The following is a 25,427-nucleotide window of genomic DNA, read 5'->3' as shown; positions in this document are numbered from 1 at the left end:
AAGCTCCTTAAGCTTCTACTCCCTTCTCAGAAAAGATACAGCTGCCTGTGTATATTTGAATGATTTTTTATTTTCTGAAGCTTCTTTAAAAAGAAAACTCACTAGTTTTCTATATAAATAGAGATTGTGCAGTAATATTCCTGACCTAAAATGAAAACGTAATTTGTGTTTGGCTAGTAAAAAAGAAATACAAGAAAAAAGCCAGTAAACTTGGACAATACGAATACAGTAAAATGATTATCTTTCATTGGGAAAAACATGCAATTTTGATCCTTACCAAGGTAATAATTGACAAAATCAGCAGTGAGAGCTGGTTGTTTATGTTTTCTTCTTCCATCAACACTGGAACTAGTATCTGAAGTATCCACTGGAAAAATGTCTGTGCTTATCCCCATTAACTCAGCTTTGCGCATAAGCTTGCGTATGGCTGAAGCACTACTAGTAAGCGGTCGTGGCAGCTTCTCCCTCGGTACCCAGGCCTGTGGCCTGGTGGTACGAGCCAGCTCTGCCTTGGCACGGTACTGCTGTAGTCTGGCATTGATTCGAGCCTACAATAAAGAGTTCCGTGAATTAAGAACATAAGGGAACAATTCAAAACCATTTTTGAGTTCTACATTTTGGAACACATCTGCATTTTATTTTCAGTATAAAAGCCACACGGTTTAATAAATACTGTTTTCACTCTGGAACATTTTGACTCAAGAAAGACACTAACAGACATTTGATTTTATTTCAAAATGCATTACCCTTTCACTAGGTTTTGGAAATATTCAGATTCCTTGATGAGGTTACCTCATTAACATGAATGATTGCTGGCTTTCAGACAATCCTTTCTGATAATAATTTGATGGAACCATGAAAACTCACTATTCAGAAAAACCTTGGCTGACCTATCAAAAGTATACCAAGCTATACTTTAAATTGGTATTTATGAGAGCAACAAAATTTGGTGACTGGTATTTTTTCCATATTTGACATGCTTTTGTAGGATCTCCTTTTCTCAATTCTGTATCTCTTTATAAATGTTAAACTGGTTGATTACAATGTGCCAAAAGCACAACTCCAAAGAGAAGTGAAATCAGCAGGAGAAGCTCACTATCCGTCTTGTTGGTGACATCTGTATATTTGTGACCATCTGGGACATCAACCCCAGCCGATCAAGTTGTTGCTGACAGTTGAAAAAAAAATTGTCTTGTGGGAACTCTGCAGCAACAAGCCTGGCAGAAAATGACATCAACACACAAACCTTCAGAGGCAAAACTCCAGCTGACTATCAGTTAGAAGTTGTTTATTTGTCTGCATAAAGAAGCAGCTAAACTAATCTGACTGCCCTACCATATGGTGTGAGATACTCTTGAGACAAAAGCAAAAAAAGTCTGCATATACATGCGCCATGTTTCAGGATTACCTCTGATTACAAATAGCATTGCTGAAGGTAGTATTACAGGCACTGTTTAACATATAACCTTACTAGGTCTTGAACATTAATGACCAAGAAACATAACAAATGTGGTTTGTGGCTACCAAAATGTGACATTTTTTCCTTGAACTCAGAGCAGCAAGGGAGAGATCATCCACCTGCAGTTGCTACCTTAGTTTGTTCCAGCAGAGAATAAAACATTTTATAACTTCCTCAGCCTAGATGCTTCTTTACTGGTTACATTCTCAGTTTGGAAACTCCAGGGGTCATTTAAGATGTCATACAACTATACCCAGAGCCTTATTCCTGAAATAGATTACATATCAGACTGACTAGTCCAAATGAAAACCTGAACTCTCAACATGTATTTAAGCAATTTTCAAGTATGTATTTTATCCAAGGAATGTACGTTTCCTTTATTGATATAAAGAAAGTATTTCAACATAGAATATTTTCCAACAATCCATAATAGTCCTAGACAGTTTTATATTTTATATTCTTTAGAATTATTTTCTTTTTTGAGCCACAGGACTTGCCAGACTGTTAGCTCAAGTATTCCTGCCAGGGCTATATAGCACCAAATATCAGCTTTTCATCCTTTGAAAGCATCCCTCAAAAATCCAGTCGCAACACCATACAGCGTTATTTGCACAATTACATTATTATTTACATTAGCTCAATACTTGTCAGTCTTAAACTTAAAAACTCCTGTGGAAATGAGCTTTTGTAATATGTGTATGTACACACCTACTACCGATTCTTACTTCTCACACAAAAATCCTCCAGTAAATTCAATTGTCTATTAAAATAGGACTTTATCTTATTGCACACTATATGCACGAGAAAGTTCAAGTATGAATTTGTATGTACTACTTTGTGTCAACTCCCCAGTCAGGCATTTCTGTCTGTACTAAGAACCCATTACAGTCATGAATTTCTAGAAATGCACAGAAACCACTCAAAGACAAAATTATTTCATAAAACACATACCCATGGGGTCTTGCTTCAGGTTAAAGTGAAGGAAGAAAGGGAAATGCTGGGAACATACCAGCATTAGCAGCACTTCATAGGAAATACAGGTCTCTAAAAAAAGACCTGAAAACAGAGCTTGTAAGAGCCACACTAGACCCAAATGGATTTTGCACAACCAGCACTTACCGTTATGTTGGAGAGTGTTCATATCATTGTGATTTCTCCACTACATAGTGGTAATTCACATAAGTGAGAGTAGAGTGTATTACACAATTATGTAACTTGCTTTAAATCAAGCCATGCCAAGCTTTATACCCCACAGAAAAATTTTATTCAAAATTCTTCAATGTTAGAGTTTGCTCATGCTCATTCTCAAATCCACAGGTCACTTTAAATTAGAGGTTATTTTTCCTATTCAAGTATCTTTGAAGATCTAAAAAGGTATGATTTAATCAAAATTTTTGATGACACGAAGATTTATTTTCTGATCATTACACTACAGCTCTCCCTTCAGAACAAGGGAGAACTTTTTCCTCTTCCTTCTCTCCATAATTTCTCTCTTCCATTATTTACTAAGCAACTGCCAATTTCTATTGCAATTTAGGCAGAATTCCTTCAAGTAACAAGCTGTTTTTCTGCACGGGCATGACTTTTCTGCAGAATTCAGTGCGGCCTCAGAAGTAGAAGCAAAGCAGGCCACAGATTTGTCAAGACTCAGAAAAAAATAAGTACACACACTCTAATATACTGAAGTATACAGATTACCTCAGAAGGACTGAAATCTTGTTATCAACAAGACACTTATCAGCTGACCTCATGCAATAACTAACAGTTTCACATGGTTCAGCCACTTCGCAGGGATATAGACTTTGCCTAAGATTTTCAGGCATCTCCTACTCAGCAGCACAGACTCAGTATTTGATACCATTTTTTTTCTTCTAGGAAATCTTTACTTTAAAAAAAAATGCGCATAAAATTCTACTTATTTCTACAGCAGGTGAAGAAGTGATCTAGCAAGAAAAAAATTCAGGCAAGCTAGAGTCTTCTGCCAATGCTAAAATATTACTACAGTGGAAAAAAAGGAAGATTTTCACTGAACATCTATGTACAAAAACACCTTATTCTTGTCTACCTGTGTGGTTTTTGTTAAGAATCTTGAAAAAAAAAAATGTATAAAAAAAATCTATGGATTGCAATGAAAATTTAATTACCAACTTTCTGCAAACAAACTAGGTCTGCAACTCTGGAAAGGATAGATGTTCCTTTTTGACATTAAGTTTATTGAGAATTGCTCTTAAGAAAATTGAGAATTGTCTTAGCAAAACTCACTGCTACAAGAAATGAAATATATTGATGGCACACGTTCAAATTTCATTCACTATATATAACAATTACCAATCTTCTAAATTTCTTTCTTGTTTAAAATGGATGATTAATGCAGATGCATTTGTGTCAGGAATATAGTACCTGAGCTTCCGGCGAAAGCTGTTTTTCTCTTTCCTGTAAGGACATTTTACAGTAAGATTGTAATGCCAAGTAGTTTTTCCGCTTCCATTTTCTGTCTAACCTGTCCGCATGCTGTTTACAATAAGCAAAAAAAGGGTCAGCTATATCCTGTTTCAAAGAAAACAAAGGAAAAGGAACAAAAATAAAGTTAAGACATACAAGGCCAAAAGGCTCTGAACAGCACAAACATTGTGCCAACAGTTTCTGTATTCAAATAGACGTTTTTAAAAACAATATATATATTTCTAAATCAACTTTGTCACATTGATTTATCTTAGAAAGCTTTTTTCCATCTTTTTCATTTTATGACCTGAAACATTTTAAAATGCATTAATAATTAACGCAGTAGTTTGATCTCTGAACTATTTTCTCATTTCCAGAAAAAAAATGCATAAGAAATTCCTACGTGCAAATTCATTTAGCATATAATATGTATTGTTAACCTCCTATTGCTTTATTGTGTCTTCTTTTGCATAATATCCTAAAAGGAATTAACAATCTGAAAAATATGTAACGCAATGTATCTGTTTTTCTCAAATGATTTTTCAGATGTATTGGTGTGATTAATCATCTCTCAGATGACTTTTTTCTCATTTTTCATTCAGATTAGCACAGATTAGCACACATTTCCAACAGATCAGCACATTATCATGCTGCAAAGCTATAGTAATTTTTACTACATACAAACACTGCAAGCAGTTTACGAACATACAAAAATACAAAGGGCTGGAGCACCTCTCCTGTGAAGACAGGCTGAGGGAGTTGGGGTTGTTCAACCTGGAGAAGGTTCTGGGAAGACCTTCCAGTACCTAAAGGGGGCCTACAGGAAAGCTGGGGAGGGACTCTTTGCCAGGGGGTGTAGTGACAGGACAAGGAGTAATAGCTTTAAACTAAACAGGGCAGCTTTAGATTGCATATAAGGAAGAAATTATTTACTCTGAGGGTGGTCAGGCATAGCCCAGAGAAGTTGTAGCAGTTCCATCCCTGGAAGTGTTCAAGGCCAGGCTGAATGGGGCTTTGAGCAACCTGATCTAGTGGTTTCATCATTATATGAAATATCTGAGCCATGATGAGATTCAGTCTGAGAACTATGTTTCATCAGTATATTGTCAAAGCTGCAGAAACATCATCATAAATAAACAGACTAAGAAAATCTTGAGGCAGTCTTCCTCCACAAGGTAATAAAAATATTATGAAATAATTAGCCTATCCAACTTTTCCTTCACTCACATACAAAACAGAATTAATAAAAATCTGTACAGGCTTTCCTTATTTTTATTTTGATTTAGACTTTCAGAATGTGTGGCAACTTACTGCCAAAAATTAGCAGCTCCCTATAATTAGGTTCTACGAGGGAGGCCTTGATTAAAAATACTTAGCTACAGAAAATATGTAAGAACATTTTCAAGTAAAAAGATAAGGCATGTGCCTAGAAGAAATTCACACAATTTTTGAAGATTCAACATTACACATAATTTAGTAGGGAAAACAACATAAAGGCAACTGCACTTTTCTTCAGTCTCACAGAAGTACACAAATTTGTGATCCCTTTAAAAGGGATCACTTAGTGGTCTGCTTTTTCACAAACAAGTTGGACTATTTCATCAACAAAGAGCCCTCCATGGACAGTCCTTTTATTTGGCCTATGACTTCCTAGTAATTTACAAAACTTGGCTCAGGAATAGTGAATAAAAAAGGCAGAATTTCAGGTCTTCCCCACAAACTTTTGATACAACCCTTTTATTCTATCCTTTCCAAAGCTACATCATACTTACCTCTTCTGCTGCTGCTTCTGAGAGAAGGCCTTCCTTCTGGGCGCAGGTCACGTGGAAATAAGCTCTGCACATCCCAGCATCACAGCTAATACATACGCCAGTTCTGGCAAAACGAGGATCTTCGCAAAAACTGCACTCCTTTATAAGGAAGGGTAGAAAATGACAGAGTATTTCAGGTGCATTTTGCCTAATATTTAATAATTTACATCTTTCATATAAGAACTAGATGGCTGGGTTTGCTCCTGTGTGGTACGGAAACCAAGTATGCTGATAACATTTGGCAATATTTAAAGCTTCACCACTTCCCAAACCCCACGATTGACTTCATTTTCAATAAGCAATGGAAAAAAGCTTAAACATCCTAAATAGCATATTGGATGAACTCTTATAAGAAGTTCAATGCCTTCTATTTCCCTTCAGAGCAACAACTAAATAGCATCTAAGCAACACACACATACTTAACTATATAGGTGGAATATCATAAAACCACAATACTGCACAGCAAATGTTCAGTTGTTCAATAAGTTCAGAGCACACACACACACAAAAAAAAAAGCATGGTCCTCTAGGTGACTTGAAAACCATTGAAAACCAAACCATTGAAAAACCAAAAACATTGAAAAACAAACAGTACATAATGTCCTTTAATAAGCTCTGATTGAGAAGCTAATTTGTGACAACAGAAGAAAAAAATAATCAAAAAACGTAAATATCAGTAAGTAAGTTTGTGATTCACATAAAATACTACATTAAGGCTTCAGCTACATTCATTCCCGGCATAGCTGTTTGCAACACAGCAAACTAACATCCACTAATGTAACCTGGAAAAAATACAAACATTTTTCAGCTGGATCAGTTCCTCAGTCTGGTTCACCACAAATTCATACTGAACAGCTGTTCCAGCAAACTAGAGTGGTAAGTGTATAAGCAAGAATAAGCAAATAGGAACACAGGCTGGTAAAGCGGTGCCGCTATCCAGTGCGTAAAGTGACCTAAAATTACATAGTTGTGCATTTCTGAATGTCTCACATGATGAGTGATTCAGTCCTCAGTTCAGAAAATGTAATGTCTCAGTGTTTTAAATGCTCTGGATGCAATGCTGTGCATCACCTACAGAAATTATTTCCATGCAGAAAGTTAAACAACAATAGAAAGGATTCACAAATGAAATTCAGTGACAGAAAAATCTCAAAAATATTGCATACACTACCCTAAAAGGGCACCCTTTAACTGTGTCACAGCACCACGTAACAGAAAAGAAATGAAGCGAATCATAGATTATTACTTGAAACTGGTATTCCAGGGAGGTGTTTAGCTAATCTGTAACTTCCACACTTGATACAGCAAACAAGGATGCTTTAAAGCTCTGTGAGAGTAATGAGTCCTCATCTGTGCAGTTCACCCATCTTACTCACAGTAAACCTTACTCCTATACACCATTCATGCTAAAAATAAAAAATTACAAATTAAAAAGCATGATTCATTGCAACAATAGGCTGCAGGGTTTTGGTAGTTTGCTCATGCTTTTTTATACAAACATTTCTAAACAATGCTAAATACTCCTGCGGGTCTACGCTGAACATGCTCCTAATATAGGTAAGTTGCACATGGGCCACCCAAAGTGTTTTAATTTATTTTAATATTTCTACAAAGTTATTACAAATTTTAATTTAGCATTCTATTTGCCAAATTAAATCCCAGGAAATTTACTATGTATAAATTAAGCATCAGAGAAGCAGTACTACAGCCACTTTTCCTCATGTTAGCCAGATAGATAGGGATTCTCCACTCTGTTCCCGTAACTACAGGAATAGTTAGTAAATCAGTGTTGGCCTCTGCCCTTTGTGATGTTTTCCTGTATGTTTTGTACATGATCACTTTTGACCTGGATTGAAAACATTTACATGTAAAAAGACTATTTTAATGTTAGACCCACTTTTTCTGTTCAAGTTTAGGACTCCATACTGTTACGTTCTGTTTTGGTTTTTAATATTGCTTTGCAGCAATCTTTTTGTATGCATTCCAGCTTATGATTACAAAGAACCAAAAGTAGTTCTTAACTGAATTTACATCTGTCTCTTAATCCACCTCACTTTCCTTTTCTCCATTTCAAATCCCATAAATCCTCTTCTCTTTCCAACCACATTCTGGCAATCTGCCACTAACTGACTTTTAAAGAAAGTAATTGGCACCTGCATAAGAGAAAGGAAGGAAACAGAAAAATAGTGACAGAAACTATAGAGAATAGCGGTAACAAAAAATAGAAAAAAGAGAGAAGGAAGAGCAAAAGTATAACAAACAGAACAAATTTCATCACATTTGCAGTCTGAAACCTGTTTGTGGAAAAAAAAGAAAAAATAAAAAAAAACAACATAAATAAGACTGGGAAGTCATATGTTATTCTACACTAAAAAGTGAAATAAAGCTAATGGTAGGTAGTACATCTCTTCTAGACTTACCTTGGCACCATACTTTGAATAATTCATTTCTGTAAGTGTTACTGGCCGCAATTTGTCAATATCTCCAAACGCCACTCCTGGAACATAGAGGGCACAAACAATATGGACCCACCTAAAACAACACATAAAATTAGGTTAGTATTACAACATTTTGTTCCCATATTACACTTGCTAATTTCAGGTTTCAAAGTGCCATGTGAATGTTACAGATGCCAGAAAAAGCATACATAAACAAAAAATATATTAGAAGCAGGTAAGGAATACATATTGGGAAGTCAGCACACTGAACCACAGCAAGGGTTTTCAGTGCAACTGGGATTGCTTCGCTTGTCTAGGTCAAGGGCAAGGCAACCAACACCCTCTGTTCTGATGGTTCTTAAGCAGAGTTCTCCATCACTGTTTATGCAACATGAAACATACATTAAGGTTTTGATACTACTCACGAAACTAAAGCAGACTGATGGGGTGGGACAGTGGAAGCAGAAGAAACAAAATTACTACCTGGTTAACAGAAAAATCCCAGTAACAAGATACCTACAAGCCATTAACTCGCTTCACTCTAAAGGAATTGGATAGTAAATCTAACAAAAGCCGTAACACCGACCAATTCATAGTGTTGTATCTGACAAGACTCTTTTCACCTGCATATTTGAAAACATAAGTTTTTATACTATTGTTAAATCACTTGTGTTTGAGATGCAAAGTCATAAATTCACTGTAAAACATGAAAAATTAAAAGTGAGAAAAATGTACATTTGAAATATAAATTTACATGCAGTAATTTTCACAGATTTTACTGGGGCTCTCGGAATCCACAGCAGAGTCATAGCACTTTAACTACAGGTAGAATCAAAAGAAGATCTGAAGATTAGTTACAATTTTGTCTTTAAATAACACGACTCAAATACAACAGCATGCTAGCTGCCAGAGAACAAACTGGGATACTCAAGTGTTCTGCCAAACTTCTTCATGTACAGACAAAGTAAAGCCAACCATTGTTTTTAATATGATATAAACACTCCAACATGCCAGCAGAATCTCTTAATTTAATACAAAATTATGCAAAAACTAAGACTCTCCTCATTACCGTATGAAAATTCAGTAATTCAGAAAATTCTGCCTGCCTCTCCATAATGTATTCATCTCCGGTAGCAATGTAGCACCTAATACCATCCTTCAAGGTATTAGTACCTTCAAGGTACTAATGGTGACTAGCCGTGCATGGCCTGAGGGCTGGTCAAGGGAATTGTGATTGGGACAATCTACTCGGAGCTGCTGCAGCCTCATTTCAAGTCCCATATGCAGCTTTGGGCACCACAGTGTTAAGAATGACATAAAATTTTAGAGGGTGTCCATTAGACAGCATCCAAAGGAGGACAATAAAGATGGTGAAGGGTCTAGAGGAGAAGACAGATGAGGATATGCTGAACTCCCTTGATTTGTTCAGCCAGAGAAGAGGAGACTGAGGGGAGGCCTCATGGTGGCCTACAGCTTCCTCATAAGGGGGGGGAAAGATGGGCAGGTGCTGCGCACAGCTCTGAGGACCAACAAAGGAACAGCATGGAACTGGGACAGGGGTGGGTCAAGCTGGGAAGTAGGAAAAGGTTCTTGACTGAGAGGGTGGTTGGGCACTGCGACAGGCCCCCCAGGGGAGGTCACAGCACTGAGCCTGCTGGCATTCAAGCAGCATTTGGACAACACTCTCAGATACACTGAATGATTTTTGGGTGGTCCTGTGCAGAGCCAGAGGTCAGACTCAATGATCCTTGTCGGTCCCTTCCAACTTGGGATATTCTCTGATTCTCTCTCTGCCCTCCCAGAACTGGTTACAGTTTGGCCTAAACCACTACCATAATTTTATGAAATACTTTTCTACCAAAAAGAATTGGTGTGCACAAGTATGTATTTCAGCAAATACTGTACATTTACTAGAAGAAATATCTCATTTCCACAAACACACAAACTATTCTTTTCCAAAAGGAATAAAGACATTATTTTTTATCCTTTCGAGCAAAATGCTACACAGAGTAAGACATGTAACTTTGATAAAGATACTGCTTCGCCATTAATAACTGCACTAGGGCTTTTCTATATCCTTTCATTGATTTAAGATGCACTACAGAGAACAAATTTGTATAAGTTGAAGTTACACTTCCTCACTGTTACTATTCTTAAAAAAAAAAAAAAAATCCAAGGCTCTGGTTGGAGATTTTTCATAGTACATTTAGAAGACTGAATTAAAATTTACCCTCCAAAGTTCAATATAAAGATACACATCTTCTACAAGCAGCTGCTTCTCAATTTAATTTGCACAGTTTTTTCATGCTCCACTGGTGTATTAAATGCTGCTGCACTCTGTAGGAGTTTATCTATGATAAACCCAACAGCTGGCTGCCTGCTTCATACTGACCTTCTCAAAATGTTTTAGTACATGTCACCGAAGTATTACAGTATTACAGATTTAAAGTGCCATTTCAGTGTGATTGGCACACAAGTGCCTCATTTCCTTAGCCACTTTTATGTGAACTCGGACCTGAATCTTTATTAAAAAACATATAGAAGTCAGTCAAGTTCACAGCTGAAGCAATTTCAGCTGCTTTTAATACCAGTTCTAAATATTTTCCTGCTCATTTGTTTAGCCGCACATGTTTTAGAAGCTTGTAATTAAGACAAATTGGGTAATCAAAGAAGAATAATCTTCCCTGTTACTTTACCATCCATTTAGCTTGGAGCAATGACGACAGATGTTGATTAGGGAAGAAGAAAAACTCCATACCATAACAAGGACAGAATTCATATTCTTGGATAATATGAGATTTTATTTCTCATAATGATAAATTCACGTTTATGCTCATGAAGCTGAGAGGTTAATGTGAAAAGAATTCTGCTGAGAAATTAAGCACCTCATTATTATAATGATTCACATAGAAACAGAGAAATAATTCCAACTTGATTGTGAAAAGAAACTGAAGAGGCTTGGTCTCACTTTTGTGTGATTTCCAGCATTGATGCATATAAAGAATTTCTTTTTTAAAAAGTGGTAAGGGGATGGAGAGTTACAGGATTCTGTTATTCAGTGGTCTATGATAGTATTCCAAGAAATGAAATGACCTATGTTGCAGTTTACTCAGTACTGTGGTAACATAATAATGGACATTGCCAACCCCATCCTATCTTACTGTGCATTGCCCCATTTCCCTATTGAGTTCAAATTGATAAATTAACAGAACGAGAGCACAGGATTATTCACACGTTGGATAGTTGGTTTTTTTTTTTTTTTTTTTCTAGTACATAAATCTATTCACCTGGGAGAGTAAACTTATACTTATTCATGACAGCCATATCACATCATCTAGCAGATAAAAATGCAATAACAGAGATAATAAATTGTCATGTTAATCTCCACAGTCAACAAAGCAGGCATATGCTTTTGCACAAATAATCAGTATTGCAGAGAAAACACTTCCATATTAATCAAAAACATACTGCTATTTTATAAGAAATTTCAAGCAAGCAGTTTTTAAAATGTTGACTGTACTTTTTATTATCATTATAAGGGAAATTACATATATAGTGCTTAAACTGCTTTAAAAAACACAAGAATAAAAAGACTGAAATACAGCTAGAAAATACAAAGCTGATCTTAATGTATATTCAATGAAGAAAGGTAGCTGTCCTCCAAAGCCAATTCCTAGCACTTACATCTAATGGAGAAGTTCAGTGGTATGAATACCCTCCTTATCTGTTTATTACCACTGCAAACTTAAAATGTTTCTGATATTAGAAAAAATTACAAGCTAAGGCAGAAATGCAAAGGCACATGCATTTTAATCCACAAAATCTCAACCAACTTATGATACTTTAATATTGTATTTACTTTCCTTAAAAGCAGTATGTCAAAAAAAGATTTCCTAAAATATCATCTAGAGCTCTGCTGACCTTTTAATGATGGCAGAATCAGTCTGTTACAGTATTAGCAACAGTACTGGAACAGAAAACAGGAATGAAAAAAAAAAACACAGCTAATACCAAAAAAACTGAATATGCTTTTGCACTCATTACAAGACAGTCACAGTCATCTAAATGATGTCATCATTTAGAGAAAACCACTACAAGCCAATGGATGAAAGAAAACTGAAAGAAAACATTGCTATATTTTGTGATTTGCTAGTACAAAATATGTTGCTCTCTAATATATAGCTCAGTGTAAATGGTTTAAACATTAAACAACATGAACTCATCTATTGTCATCAGTAAAATATGACTGCATATTTTTATAATCCTACTTATCAAACAGATATGGTCAAACAGGATTAAGAAAGCTTTGCTTTCCTCTGAACAGCCTTATCAACTAATTAGATTGCCTTCCCTTGTTAACACAATCAATGAAAAACTTATGACAGGCCCATTATCTGAAAATGTTGTGTATTACCGTGCACCTGCAACTTATATAACTGTAAAACTTACATAAAATCCATATGTATAATATTTATGTTGCCATATATTATATATAAATAGTACAAACATTATATTGTGTATATTATATACATTTTATATAAAATTAAAAAGCAGTAAAAAAGGGGAGGTAACAAAGCTGGTGAAGGGTCTAGAAAACATGTCTTGTGAGGAGCAGCTGAGAGGGCTGGGTCTGTTGACCCAGAACTTTGAGAAGGCTCAGTGGAAACCTTATTCTACTTCACAATTACCTTAATGGAGGCTGTAGCAAGGTGGGGATCTGGCTCTTCTGCCAAGCACCAAGTGAAATGGCCTCAACTGGTGTCACAGGAGGTTTACGTTGAATATTAGGAGAAATTTCTTTACTGAAAGTGTTGTGCAGCATTGTAATAGGCTGCCCAGGGAACTGGCTGAGTAACCATCCCTGGAGGTCTTCAAGAAAAGTGCAGATTTAGAACTTAATAACATGGTTTACAGGTGGACTTTAGTACTAGGCTAATGATCGGACTAGATCATTACAGATGTCTTCCAACCTGAATGGTTCTATGATTCTGTCATTCTATGATAAAAATTTATGGAAAAAGAACCTAATTACATTAATTGTTGTTCTCAAAAAAAAAAAAAAAAAAAAAAAAAGGTGTCATCTTTATGGTCGATGTTACTACGAACCATTTTGCTCTCTCCTTTATTGTAGAAAATTAGTTGCCATTAATAACAGTATCAATTTTTTTTTTAATACGACAGGAATGGAAGACATCACATAAGAAAGGTCTTCTAGCATATCCAGTAAGACATTTGTGTATATACAACAATACATGGGTCACTTCACACTGGAGAACAGATTTTATCATTCCCTTAATTAAACAGTGATTTTTTTTTTCTCACTTAGGGTACATCTTTTGCTCATCAGTCCATAAACCTATAATATTATAATGGAAGTGAAGAATATTAGTAGTGAAAAAAAAAGATTAGGTGATTGACTATCCAAAGGGCACCCACTGTTTATACCAATTTATAACAGTCTCCCTACAGGAATAGACAAGGGCAAAACCCAACCTTTTAAGAATAAGCAGAATTTGAAACACCACTTCTTCAGCCTTACCTGCCCGCATCTGTCTCCTTGAAGATCCCATCTTGGTTTGGACATAGTTCACAACTAGGTGTGACACCACATTTGCATGCATCACAAAACCAAGGTTCAGTGGAATTTTCTGAAGCTGAGCTCATGATGGAATCACTCTCTCCATCAACACCATAGCAACCTACATACACATAAATGAAAGACAAAACATAAGGAAAAACAAATAAACAGGTACTTCTCAGTTATGATTTTCAGCAGGAAATATACACAAGCACACTCAGCTGCATGATGATGAACATCCCAAGAAAGCTTCCAATATTTATGCAAGGATAACTTTTAGTGCAAAATTTGTATTCTAAATAAAGCCTATTTCTAAAGAATGATCTCACATCACAACCAAAAGATGTAAAGGTCTGTTTTACTTTGTTCTTTTAGCAATGCTTGGTGTCCTAGACATTAAAAAAAAAAAAAAAAAAAAAAAAAAAAAAGACAAAGCAACCCACAAAGACTAAGAGAATCACAGCATTTTTTTCAATTAAAGAAATGTATTTCAAGTTAAATGCAACAGCTAATGAAAGTGTAATAAAATATTGACCAAATATTTTGTTTTGTAGAGATGATTTTTAGTGCCTTTAAACATTTGTTATCCTCAATTAAGGATATGTTATCATTCCCTTATATGTTATCCTAAATTAAGAAGATCCTTCATACCTCTCTTCTCCACTGTTGTAGTAGTGCTTACGTAGAGCTACCTGTCTTCCCATTCAACCTCTAAAGTCTGCTTTGAGCTGGATTAGCAGTCTAATACAAATTATAACATGGTTTCTTAAATACTAGCACCAAATGAGAAATCCATGGGTATCATGGGTCAGGATTTAGATTTGAGAGCATATACAGCTTTCTCTTGGATATTCTGATCTTTTGGCTTCTTGCTACCCTGAAACGAAGGTGTGGTGTTTTTTTTTCCCTCTAAGAAGTCAATCATGCTAGCAGTACCCGTTCAACAAACAGCCAGCCCACTTTTCCACTTTGCATTCAGCATCCAATTCAGGTAAAAGAGAATATACATACTAAAAATAAAAATAAGAATTTGCATCCCCCAAGGTTTGTAAGACTGAACTTAAAAAGACCTTCTGTAACTTTAAAACTGAAGTATCATCTGATGAGCACAGACTAACAGTTTTGAGACACCATTTTGGTGATTGATGAAGTATATTTTAAATTTTTAGCATTCTCATTTTACTTGATTTTAAACTATGATTAAACTTATTCAATTTCTCAATTCTTCTTTGGTATGCCCAGTGCTTTTATGATTTTAACACATCTCTGGCTTAATCGCTGTAAATTTAGTATTTTAAAGTGATTTAGAAGCTCGTTATATAAATTTTGAAAAAGAGTAAGAGTAGTATTCCTACTACTGTAAATGACAAAAAGGAAGACGTTAATGCTTATCACCACAAAAACATACTTCTGTACATGACACACTTTGAATATTTACCTTTTCCTCAATAAGAGAAAAATAATATTTCATTGTCTACATTAAAACAAAGTAGAGACACTGCTGAAAGATTAAACTCAGCTATTTGTCGACAACAGTGATCAAGTCAACATTTTTGCTTGCAGAGCAGTTAAATTATTGAATTTTGCAATTAAATAGCAACATCATTTGTTAGTTTGGTTCATTACCCACTGACTATAATAAAATAGTAACAGTGCTCTAACTCCTCTTGTGACAGAAACAGAGATAATAGACTAAAACTACATTCAGAATATAAGCAATAACACTCACTGTAGGTACCATTTAAGAAATATAGTCTTCCATTACAGCACAAGATTCATCAATAAGTATTAAATTAAGTCACCAGAATGTTTCTTTTTTATTATAGAAGTATTCCAGAATCAAAGGACAAATAATACCCAGAAGTGCCAGACAAGATTCATTAGGTATATAAAATATGGTATAGCTCATACATAAACTAACTCAATTTTCTTTATAATGTCATACCAGCTTTAAGTGGTGTCCCAGAAAGTCCTTTTTAAGTTGTAACAACACAATCTTGAATACATGCCAGCAAGGCTACTTTTAAGCAATTACATTAATGTACAAACACATAACACATTGATATTATATGGTTGATGAATAATTAAGCTTTTTATAATTCTGACAGACCGTTCTTATCAAACTAATATTTTCCTAAATGTGCTTATTAAAATTACCTAGCACTATAGGAGCAGTAATACTGTCATCAATCCATATGGCAAAATAAAATTGGTTTCTTCCGAACACTGATAATTCTTCAACAATCAAATGTAATTAGATTTGTTTTTCTCAACTAAGTGCTGTCAGGCTGCTAAAATTAGCACAGTGACTTCCCACAACTGTCTTACCTTCATTCTGAAATATTTGCCTAGTTACACTTATCAGTCATTTTTTCTCCTTCTTCCTAGAAAACTACATGCGTTTGCTGCAATTATTTCCATCTGTCTCACATGTGTTGACAACAGACTTGGTTTCCATGAAAACGCAAATATAAGTAATTTTCTCATGTGGATAAAAATAGTTGTCAAGAGTTATAACCCAAGTGTTTTTTTCTTCTAATTATATTTTAAAATAATTATATAAATAATTATATATTTACATAAAATATATAATTATATTTAATATATATGTATATATATTATAAAATTTAAATATGATTGTATTTATAATTATATAAATATTAATATTGTGTATTATATTAATTTATATAAAAATAAAAATTAATTTTTCTAGCTTCTGTCTAAATATGACAGCCTTAAAGACTTCAAGATCTCTAACAGACACAAGCAGGCATCCACTCTTTTTCCCTGTCATTTAGCAAAAGCTAAACACGCTACTGCTACATGCAGCAAAAGGGATGGCCATTAGCTGGAAAAAATACACTACATTACCATTAATCACAGCTGATAAATACACCAAAACAATGTTGTGCACTCCAGTTGGAGCAAAGTTAATCCAGCCCATAAGTCACTAACTGGCAAATAAAGCTAGAGAAACCAAGATACAAAACAGAGTTCCAGAGATTGTATGATTTTGTACCAGAAACCTCAGTTGCTGTGAAGGAGCATAAGTAGGAGTAAAAAGGCTGCCTTCAGGAGTAGTTTTTTTCCACTACACACATCAGGTCATTATCCTCAACCATTAGGAAAAGAACTTCACTTGAGTAGTGGCATAATCTGTTTGGGCATGCTCCAACATAATTCTGAGCTTTACACAACAAATCTGTAGAGTTTATTTTCTAGCACAAGTTAACACTAATGCAAATAGATTAGTGAAACACATAGTATTTAAATGCAACTTCACAGCTAAAATCTAAATTTGATCTAACAATACTTAAAAAAAAAAAAAAAAAAAAAATGAGCCCCCAAATTAATTAGAAACCACCTGTTAAGGTGAGTTGTCTTTTAAGGATATGCAAGTACTTTAACACAGAATTTTTCTCATGTTTGCTATGAAGGGTGCCTGCTGCTTTTGGGTTGTTAAGTGGTAACAGAAACCAGAGAAGAGATCAAATTTCATCAATTTAATAACCATCTGGATAATGCAGATCTTTTGAGCAGGTGTATACATGAAATGTCTGTAAAGCTACAATGTAAAAGCGAGACCATAAATCTTTCACATGGATTCCACACCCAAAAATCAATACGCTTATGAAGATAATTAAATTCCTTTGACAAACTAGCAGTGAAAAAATAACATGCCAAAAATATACAGAATAATAAAGAATTTAAAAACAAAAAGTAATTGATGACACAATATTTGTCCCAATTTAAAGGGTCACATAATAAAATACTGACGTCATTTAGGATGCCAAATATGTACAGGGACAGCTCTAACTTTTTTTTTTTTTAATATGCAAGAAAAAAAATCACTTCGATTGAGTTATGAAGGTAAAAGCAGTTTAAGAATGAAGCCTTTTTGAAGAAATGTATTGATTGGGCTAAAACTTGAATTTCAGTCCAAGTAAGAGTACTTAGAACAATCAACCGCTAAGATCATTATAGCATTCACCTCTTCTGTCCATTCACAATATCCTAGTCATTGGTGGTAGCTATTCTGGAACACACACCTGAGCCTCCTCTGTGAGTTGCTTCACATAAGCATTACTTCTTGAATACCTTACAGTTTTTCAAGATACGGCAACATGCTTTCTGTTTATAAACTTGCAATCATAACAAAAACCCTGGCAAAGGTGAAGAACACTGCTAAGCAGTGTCAGAATTCAAAACATTTTTCAAAATGAAATACTGAATTTATTTTTTTTCCTCTTGCCATCATTAGCTGTAACACTAACTGCCAACTGAAAGCTTAAATGGATCAGATTAATATTCTGTCTTAAAATGAGTTAATTGAATGCTACGCATTCTTACAGTACACTTAATGCTACACTTAGAATTGTGGATCAACTGTTTATCAAACACATTCAGGCAAGCAGATATACTAAATATGACTCAACAATTAACACTGATGGAGAAGATGAATTTGCAGTTCTAAACCATGCTTTCAGTGGCTTCCACTTAATTTCAAGTAACGTGACAGCCATGCTAAGGGATTCACATTTCTCTTTTAAGCTGAAGATTAAAAAGAAGCGTTTTGCACTGCAGTGCTATAACTTAGCTTGTGTATTAAATCAGACAGTACAGAAGGCACTTGATAAACAAGTCTAAATGTATTTTATTCCACATCTCTCTGAATAATTACAATACAGAGATCAAGAGTTCAGTCTTTAAAACATAGGTATTATTTTACCGAAGTAGTATTCTTTAATCTGTGCTAACTATCTCATTTTTGGATCCTTAAAACTTTGATGAGTATAAAGGTTCAACAGATTTTGTGCCTTCTTCTCCCATGTTTGAAAAAAAAAAAAAAAATGTCCTAGTAACAATGATTTATAGAGTGTTATTTCTATGACTCTTTAAAATGCATAGTCATGCCAATATGTTGCTTAATAAATCTTTCCAACCTTGTATTTACCAACTAAGCTGATCAGCAAGACAAAGTTGTTCTGTCTGACCATCCTGTTTGGGAATTGTGGGGTTTGGAACAAAAAGCAATGTAACAGCTTGCTACAAGTGTATCTCCCAAGCAACATTGGGAGGTAATCTTCCAAATTCTTTCTCAAGGCAGCACAGTTGTTTAGGTGGTAGTGTTGGTTGTAGTTGTTTAGGTTTCAACCTGAGGACAACCTGAAAGGACAACAAAAAAGATGCATGTCTTCTAACTAACACATTCGGTTTCAGTTGTTAGACTTAATGCTGAATAGGTCCCAGGTGCAGTAAGTCAATCACCTGCCTCTTTGATTTGAAAACATGTCAAAGGAAACTTAAAAAAAAAAAAAAAAAAAAAAAACACAACACTTCACTGAACATGCATGATGTGTTTCCTTAATGAGCATAAAATTCTGAATTTTGGAATTTTGTATCTTTAGACTACCTGAGAGCCCCTTCTCAATTACTGTTTGTGAATACATGCTATGTATTCCTTATTGCTGTATCACAACTCCATGTCTGCCCCCTTCTTGAATTTACCACTAAGTGATAAAACTATATGAGTAATGCCCATGAATTTAAACACATGAAAGTCAAGAAGTTAAAATTCTCATAACATTTATTCTTCCACAAACTGCATCTCCGTATTATGATTACAGCTAAATTGTCTATTGCGTGTCATTTTATACAGGAAACTAACTTTATTTTAAACCTACTGCACTCTGTCGTTAGCTTATTTTTATGCATTGTCATTACAATGAAATTACAAACACTAAAATGCTAGCATTGGAACAATTGTACCGAAATTTATGCCACAGAAGGAAAAGGGATGAGACCTAATTCTTGTCTTGCCTTCATGTGTTCCTCTGTCTTATCCAATTATCCAAGAGGGTAATTTTTTGTCAGTCAAACAGAACATCTACATATGCTAACACCACCTATGAATCAAGAAAGCATTAACAGTATACATGAGTATAGTGTAGGTTTGCAAAAATAAACGCTGTATTTAAAATATGTTACATTCAACCCTTAATTCAGCCAAGAATTTAGAAAAAAGATATTAACCACTTCAGGCATCAAAAATCCAGAAGAATATTTTTATTTAGTAAACGGACAGTACTGGAATACATGATATTAGAGAATGAATGCTTAAACCAGAAAGAAGCAGACCACAGTAAGCAGCAATATTAAAGCATATGGAGACTACACTATAACTTTTAGCAAGGGAAGTTTTATTCTCCGCCATACACATCCCAGTAAAGCAAAAAAATAAAAATAAAAATAGAGCCGATGGAAAAGACACAGATGGAAAAACGTAAAACTTCTCTTATTGAATTCATAGCAACTAACCCAAGAGCAATAGCTAGCAAGTATACTACCTACAGTTATGTCATATCCTGTGATATGCACCAGACATTTTGTTCAGACATGCTGCAATCAATGTGTCAGGAAAACTGACACCACAGTTGGGGGTGTCCGGCTATTACACGATCTTACCACAAAAGCATTTATCCAAAGTGACAGATTACTGCCTAAAGACTTTTTTATAAAAAGAAATGAGAGTTCTGTCTACGCAGAAGTAAACACACAAGCAATTGTACAATTACAAATTTAAAAGATTTTTTTCTCTAGCAATCTAAGGTTTCTTTTTTTTTTTTTAAAGGAAAAAAATAGATCAGTATGTGAAATGAGAACAAATTTAATCGATGGATTTAATTTCCAGGCTGAACTTGAATTTTTTAGAAATAAAAGTAAGCAAAGTATAAGTATGCAAACATATGCATAAGTATATATGCATATATATGCAAAGTATAGTATTACATATATGTAGTATATAAAAGTACATTATTATATATAAAGTATAAAGTATAGTATTACATATATGCTGCTTATGTAGTTTTAGGGGTAGTTACAGATTCTTGACTTTGGACCAGTTATTTGCTCTTTAAATTGTATAGAGTTTTGGCTAGGTGTCTGAAGAGGAGAAATAGCTTTTGGACAAGTGATGCAGGCCAGGCATATGATAAAACAAAGCAAAGGGTTGCACTAAAATGAAATTGACTTTTTAGCAATCTCAAAATGTAAGGCAAGTAGAAGAGTTTCTTAAGCATCCACCATTCTAGGTCCAAATCAGAATCCCCCTATACCGCTTAGCCATGTTATGTTCCATGTGAGCTCTATCAGAGTTGCTCCCAGATGAGTTATCACCCCTCATTCCTTTGGAAAACCTCATGCAGTCATTACTGAACAGGCACCAGGTACTTAAGGTGTTACTATCAAGAGCAAAAATATAATATAGCCTCACCTTTCTTGTAAGGCTGTTAAAATCCCACATGCTCATCTCAGAATTATTGTGGAAATCCTCCTTTAAAGCCAGTGAGAAGTTGACTATAGAAAGAGGAACATACATTTCCCTCCTCTTTTCAAATCACCCTTTAAATTAGTTTAACAACTGGCATATTCATAAGGCATACAGAAGTTGTAGCAAACAAGTTAGTATTTCAGAACAGTATTCACAGAAAAATAAAATTATGAAGTTCAAAAGTCTTACACAGAAACCCACAAAGCAATCAAGTATTGTATTCTATCTACTTAAGGCTCTGCTTACCTCTCAGACCTCTTGCCTCCTTCTCTCCCCTATACACTGTAGAAAAGACTCCTACATTTAAATCCAAACATACTCTAGATTTCAAAGCAATTAGCAAACCAACACTTCAAATACATTTTAACTTTAAAGTTTCTGCTTTTCAAATTATGAGTGAAGATTATGAGAAAGTTCAAGGCTAGCTGTTCAGTACTGTTGCCAATTCCATCCTCTCATCCTCACCATCTCTCTGCCTTTTTGGTACAGTAAAAATATGTGACCCCCTCCCCCACCCCACTTTTTTTTTTTTTTTGGTACAAGATCTTTTATTCTTATGATCTTCTACCCCCATTATGTAGTCACATTTACGTACTGAAATAGATATGACAAAAATACATTTGATGTGATAGCCTAAAGCCCTGAAAACGCAATCTTTAGTTGGAATATTTGCAAAATGCGATTCATTCTGTAGGTCTGTGTAGACCATGACCTGCCCTGTACTTGCTTGCACGTGCTATCCTAAAGTAGGTGAATGTTTCACCACTGAAAGGATCCATGCAGTACTATAAAAATTACCCACCAGAGTTCAACGATTTAATTTTTTGTTTGAAGCCAGTCAAAATTTTATTAAATAAAGTATAAGCTTTCCTCACACATTAAGAATGAAGGAATTGTATTACCTTCATGCACTGTTATTCCACAGTTGTCACACTGGATTATTTCATCAGCATCCTCACTGTTATCTCCAAGACAAACGCAACAAATCAAAATATGGTCCATTTTCTGGGAACTCCAATTTTGGGACTTCTCAAGGATCAATGAATCCTAATTTTGAAAAATGAAGACAGATTATGACAGGAATTTCAATTTTAAATAAAACAAACAAAAGATGTGTTATTTGCTCAGTTTTTATTAAAAAAGAAAAAAAAGAATTGAAGAATAAAAGTTTCATATACTTTTTTTTGTTGCCATCAAAACATTTAAACATTTAATCTGTAAAACTAAGAGCTTGGAGAAAGGATGGATACAATCTGATCTTGATATACCTGGAGTTCTGTTTAGATCTAAAGCCCAGCGACGGGTCTTATTTTTTTGAATAAAATCATATATTTCACTTTAAGCTATCTTCTATAAACAGGAGCACACATAGACCCCTATGAAGCCATTTAAAAAGGAAAACAAAACAAAACAAACAAAAACACAGAACCACCAGGACAAAAAGTGACCTTCCATGTCCCAGTATTCAGAAAAGATGTTTCATTTTGTCAAAAATCAACAGATACAAAAATAAACTTCACACATATGTGATAAAATTTGAAAACAAACAGCTAAGCCTGCCAAGTCTTCATATATGTAAAATATAAATTACTGACTCTGTTGTTTTATTTTGTTATACAGATGTGTATGTCTCTATTCAAATACTTATAACAACTTATTTTCTTCTGATTTTAAACAGGAGTAAGGATTTGCAGAGCGAGTCCATTGCTCTGGCTTGGCAGCCTTCAGTGTGTACTACACCACATAAAAAGACTGAGTTTTGACAGGGAATTTCTCTGAGGAAACAGAAGTGTTTCACAAGCCAAACAAACTGTATGCAAGTTTTCATTCTTTCCATAATTTATTATTTATTATATTTAATACTATAAAACTATAAAATAGTTTATTTTTAGTGTAAGGTACACAGACTTCTGCAGTTTCCTGACTTCTATACATTTTCTTCTTTCCTATACTAAAAGCAACATTGAGCTTCGACTGTCTTCATTGGTGATATGAAGGCATACAGGGAAGTGTGAAACTAGGCATACTGGTGAAGCTAATCGCAACAGGATAAAGAAAACCAGTTTCTGAGCAGAGATTTCTGACCAGTTTCTGAGCATCCATTTGAGATCTGAGAATATTCCGAAACCTCTGTGGTACCTTAAATAGGAAAAGAAAAAAAAAAAAGCTGGAAAGTTCCTTATCAAGCATATTTCTTTCTCCTCTCTCCTTATTTATGACTGAAAATATAGCACCAATATGCTTGCATACCCTAAGCAGTTAAAAATTACCATGAATGTTAACTGAGGTACACATTCTTCCTCAAGGATCTTAAATTTACACTGATCTACATAATTATTTTATGATAGTCTCTCAATCTTATACAGTAAGCCTCCAAACAAAATTTTCAATGAATCATTGATGATGTCTCCTTGGTCTCTGTACTTTGGGTTTATCTAGGCACGTATTTGTGGAGGGTGAGAGACATCTTTGCTTGATTTTAAAGCAAGATAAAGAGGTAAAATATCCTCACGACCTAAAGCTAGTCTCAAACAGTTCACCTTAAATAAAAGAGGTGGCTTGTTGTAATGTTTTTGATGTAGGAAAGCTCAAACACATACTTCTAGCAGTTAAGAAAGGCTTTTGGCCACTTATTTGTTCGAAAAAAAGTAAGAAAAGATGACCTATTAAAAAAAAAAATCACATTCATCTAGAGGTAAAAATGAAAGATTACACAACCATTCATAAGGTCGCACTTGTTTACAGGAAGGCCGGAATGGTGAAGACAAGGTTTTCCCTTATAGAGTTCAGGCTTAACAAGCATTTCTTTCAACATCCTCCTTTTAGGACAAAGCTGTGACACACCTGGAGGCAAGCAAGAAACTTGCACATTTTTTTCAAAAAAAAAAAAAAAAAAACATAAAACACAGTGGCCCACCATTACTTATAACGTGCACACCTTGAGGATAGTCAACAATAAAAGGTGCTCCCTCACTCTAGCAGATAACTGTTCAGTTGCACAGGCTTGTTGGAAGCATACAGAAACCAGCTTTTTCTGACAATACCTTCAACTTAAACTGGTATTTGGCTTCGCTAACTTAAGTTTAAAAAAATTTGCAACCTCTGCTGTCGTAGAAGCCCAAGGTATGGTAATTACTAAAGCAAAACAAGTATTACTTTAAATGGAATTGCACTGTAAAAACAACACATCTGCAAACCTGGGCAAAAGAAAAGAAACAACCAGTGATGGATGGGCATCAAATGTAGAGCTAGGGTTAGGATCCACATTCATAATGCTTTACGTTACGTGAAGACAGCCAACAGGTCAAACACAGAACAACTGAATAGCTTAATTTTCTACACAGACCTGTAGGGAGCAATCTGGAAGGCATGCTGTTCTGCCCTGTCCTGCAGTTAAAAATTACCATGAATGTTAACTGAGGTACACATTCTTCCTCAAGGATCTTAAATTTACACTGATCTACATAATTATTTTATGATAGTCTCTCAATCTTACCCTATAAGTCTCTCAATCAAACCCTATAGGTGACCCTACTTGCCTGAAGAACAGGAACCTTGAGGTCGAGGCAGGAACTCGAACCACCTGAACAGCACCTGCACCCTACCCAAGTGAGAGAATGGATTTCATCTGAATCACTGTGTAACCCTCATTTCTGTGGTGGTAATGAAGAAAGCAAGTTTTTCAAGCTATATGCCTACCTACATATAAATTTCATGGAATCTTTACAATAAATAACCTCACTGGGAACAATTAAAAAAAAAAAAAAAAAATCAGAAAAGCATCGTTTATCTACTAATGATGCTTAATTCTAGAAAAGCAAGCTCAGTTTGTCTGCCTGTGCTTCACAGAGTAGAAAAGCGCCTAGTTAGGTGCACATTAGGGAACTGGAAAAAATACCATATACCCACACCTCAAAATATTTTTGCAACATGCAAGAAAATAAAATGAAAATCGCAAACAAAAAATAAAGGGAGTTGGTCAGTAAAAAATGGAAATACACATACTAAGGCCACTACTACAATGTTCAGAGTTAATTACCTGAACATTCCTTCATGCAGTAATTATGCATTAAGACATCTGTTTTTCTAAGTACTTAGCTTCTGCAGCATAATGAGATTTCGCTTCTCTGCAAAACAGGACTTTTTTTTTCCACAAACCTTTTATTAGAAAATATAGTAGTGGAAAGTGCACTGTTAAAAATACAGTTGAATATTAATCTAAAAATTACAGTGCAGAGTCCAGTCTACAGACGCTATTACAAGACTTCTTGCTAGAAGGCCTTTTCACAAACAGTGCTCTGCTTTACATACACAGATTATCAATTATAAAATTATTATTTGAACTTCAAGTTTTCAAATTTTTATTTTT

At 34.8% G+C, this 25,427-nt stretch overlaps 1 protein-coding gene across 3 annotated transcripts in view; it reads right to left on the bottom strand.

The window, feature by feature from the left end:
* Positions 1–25,427, bottom strand: part of PHF14 (PHD finger protein 14) — a 164,339-nt gene that overhangs the window by 126,421 nt on the left and 12,491 nt on the right. For all 3 annotated transcript variants that reach the window (XM_032181011.1, XM_032181012.1, XM_032181013.1), the window contains exons 4-9: positions 21,961–22,105; positions 13,690–13,849; positions 8,133–8,244; positions 5,674–5,811; positions 3,860–4,006; positions 278–548 (exon numbers count right to left, since the gene is read on the bottom strand). In XM_032181011.1, the coding sequence (XP_032036902.1) occupies positions 278–548; positions 3,860–4,006; positions 5,674–5,811; positions 8,133–8,244; positions 13,690–13,849; positions 21,961–22,105 (973 nt within the window). The remainder of the gene's footprint in view (positions 1–277; positions 549–3,859; positions 4,007–5,673; positions 5,812–8,132; positions 8,245–13,689; positions 13,850–21,960; positions 22,106–25,427) is intronic.

This window comes from Aythya fuligula, chromosome 2 (assembly GCF_009819795.1).
Source record: "Aythya fuligula isolate bAytFul2 chromosome 2, bAytFul2.pri, whole genome shotgun sequence".
Taxonomy (NCBI): domain Eukaryota; kingdom Metazoa; phylum Chordata; class Aves; order Anseriformes; family Anatidae; genus Aythya; species Aythya fuligula.
The sequence above is the reverse complement of the archived record's forward strand: the minus strand, read 5'-3'. Positions and strand labels throughout refer to the sequence as shown.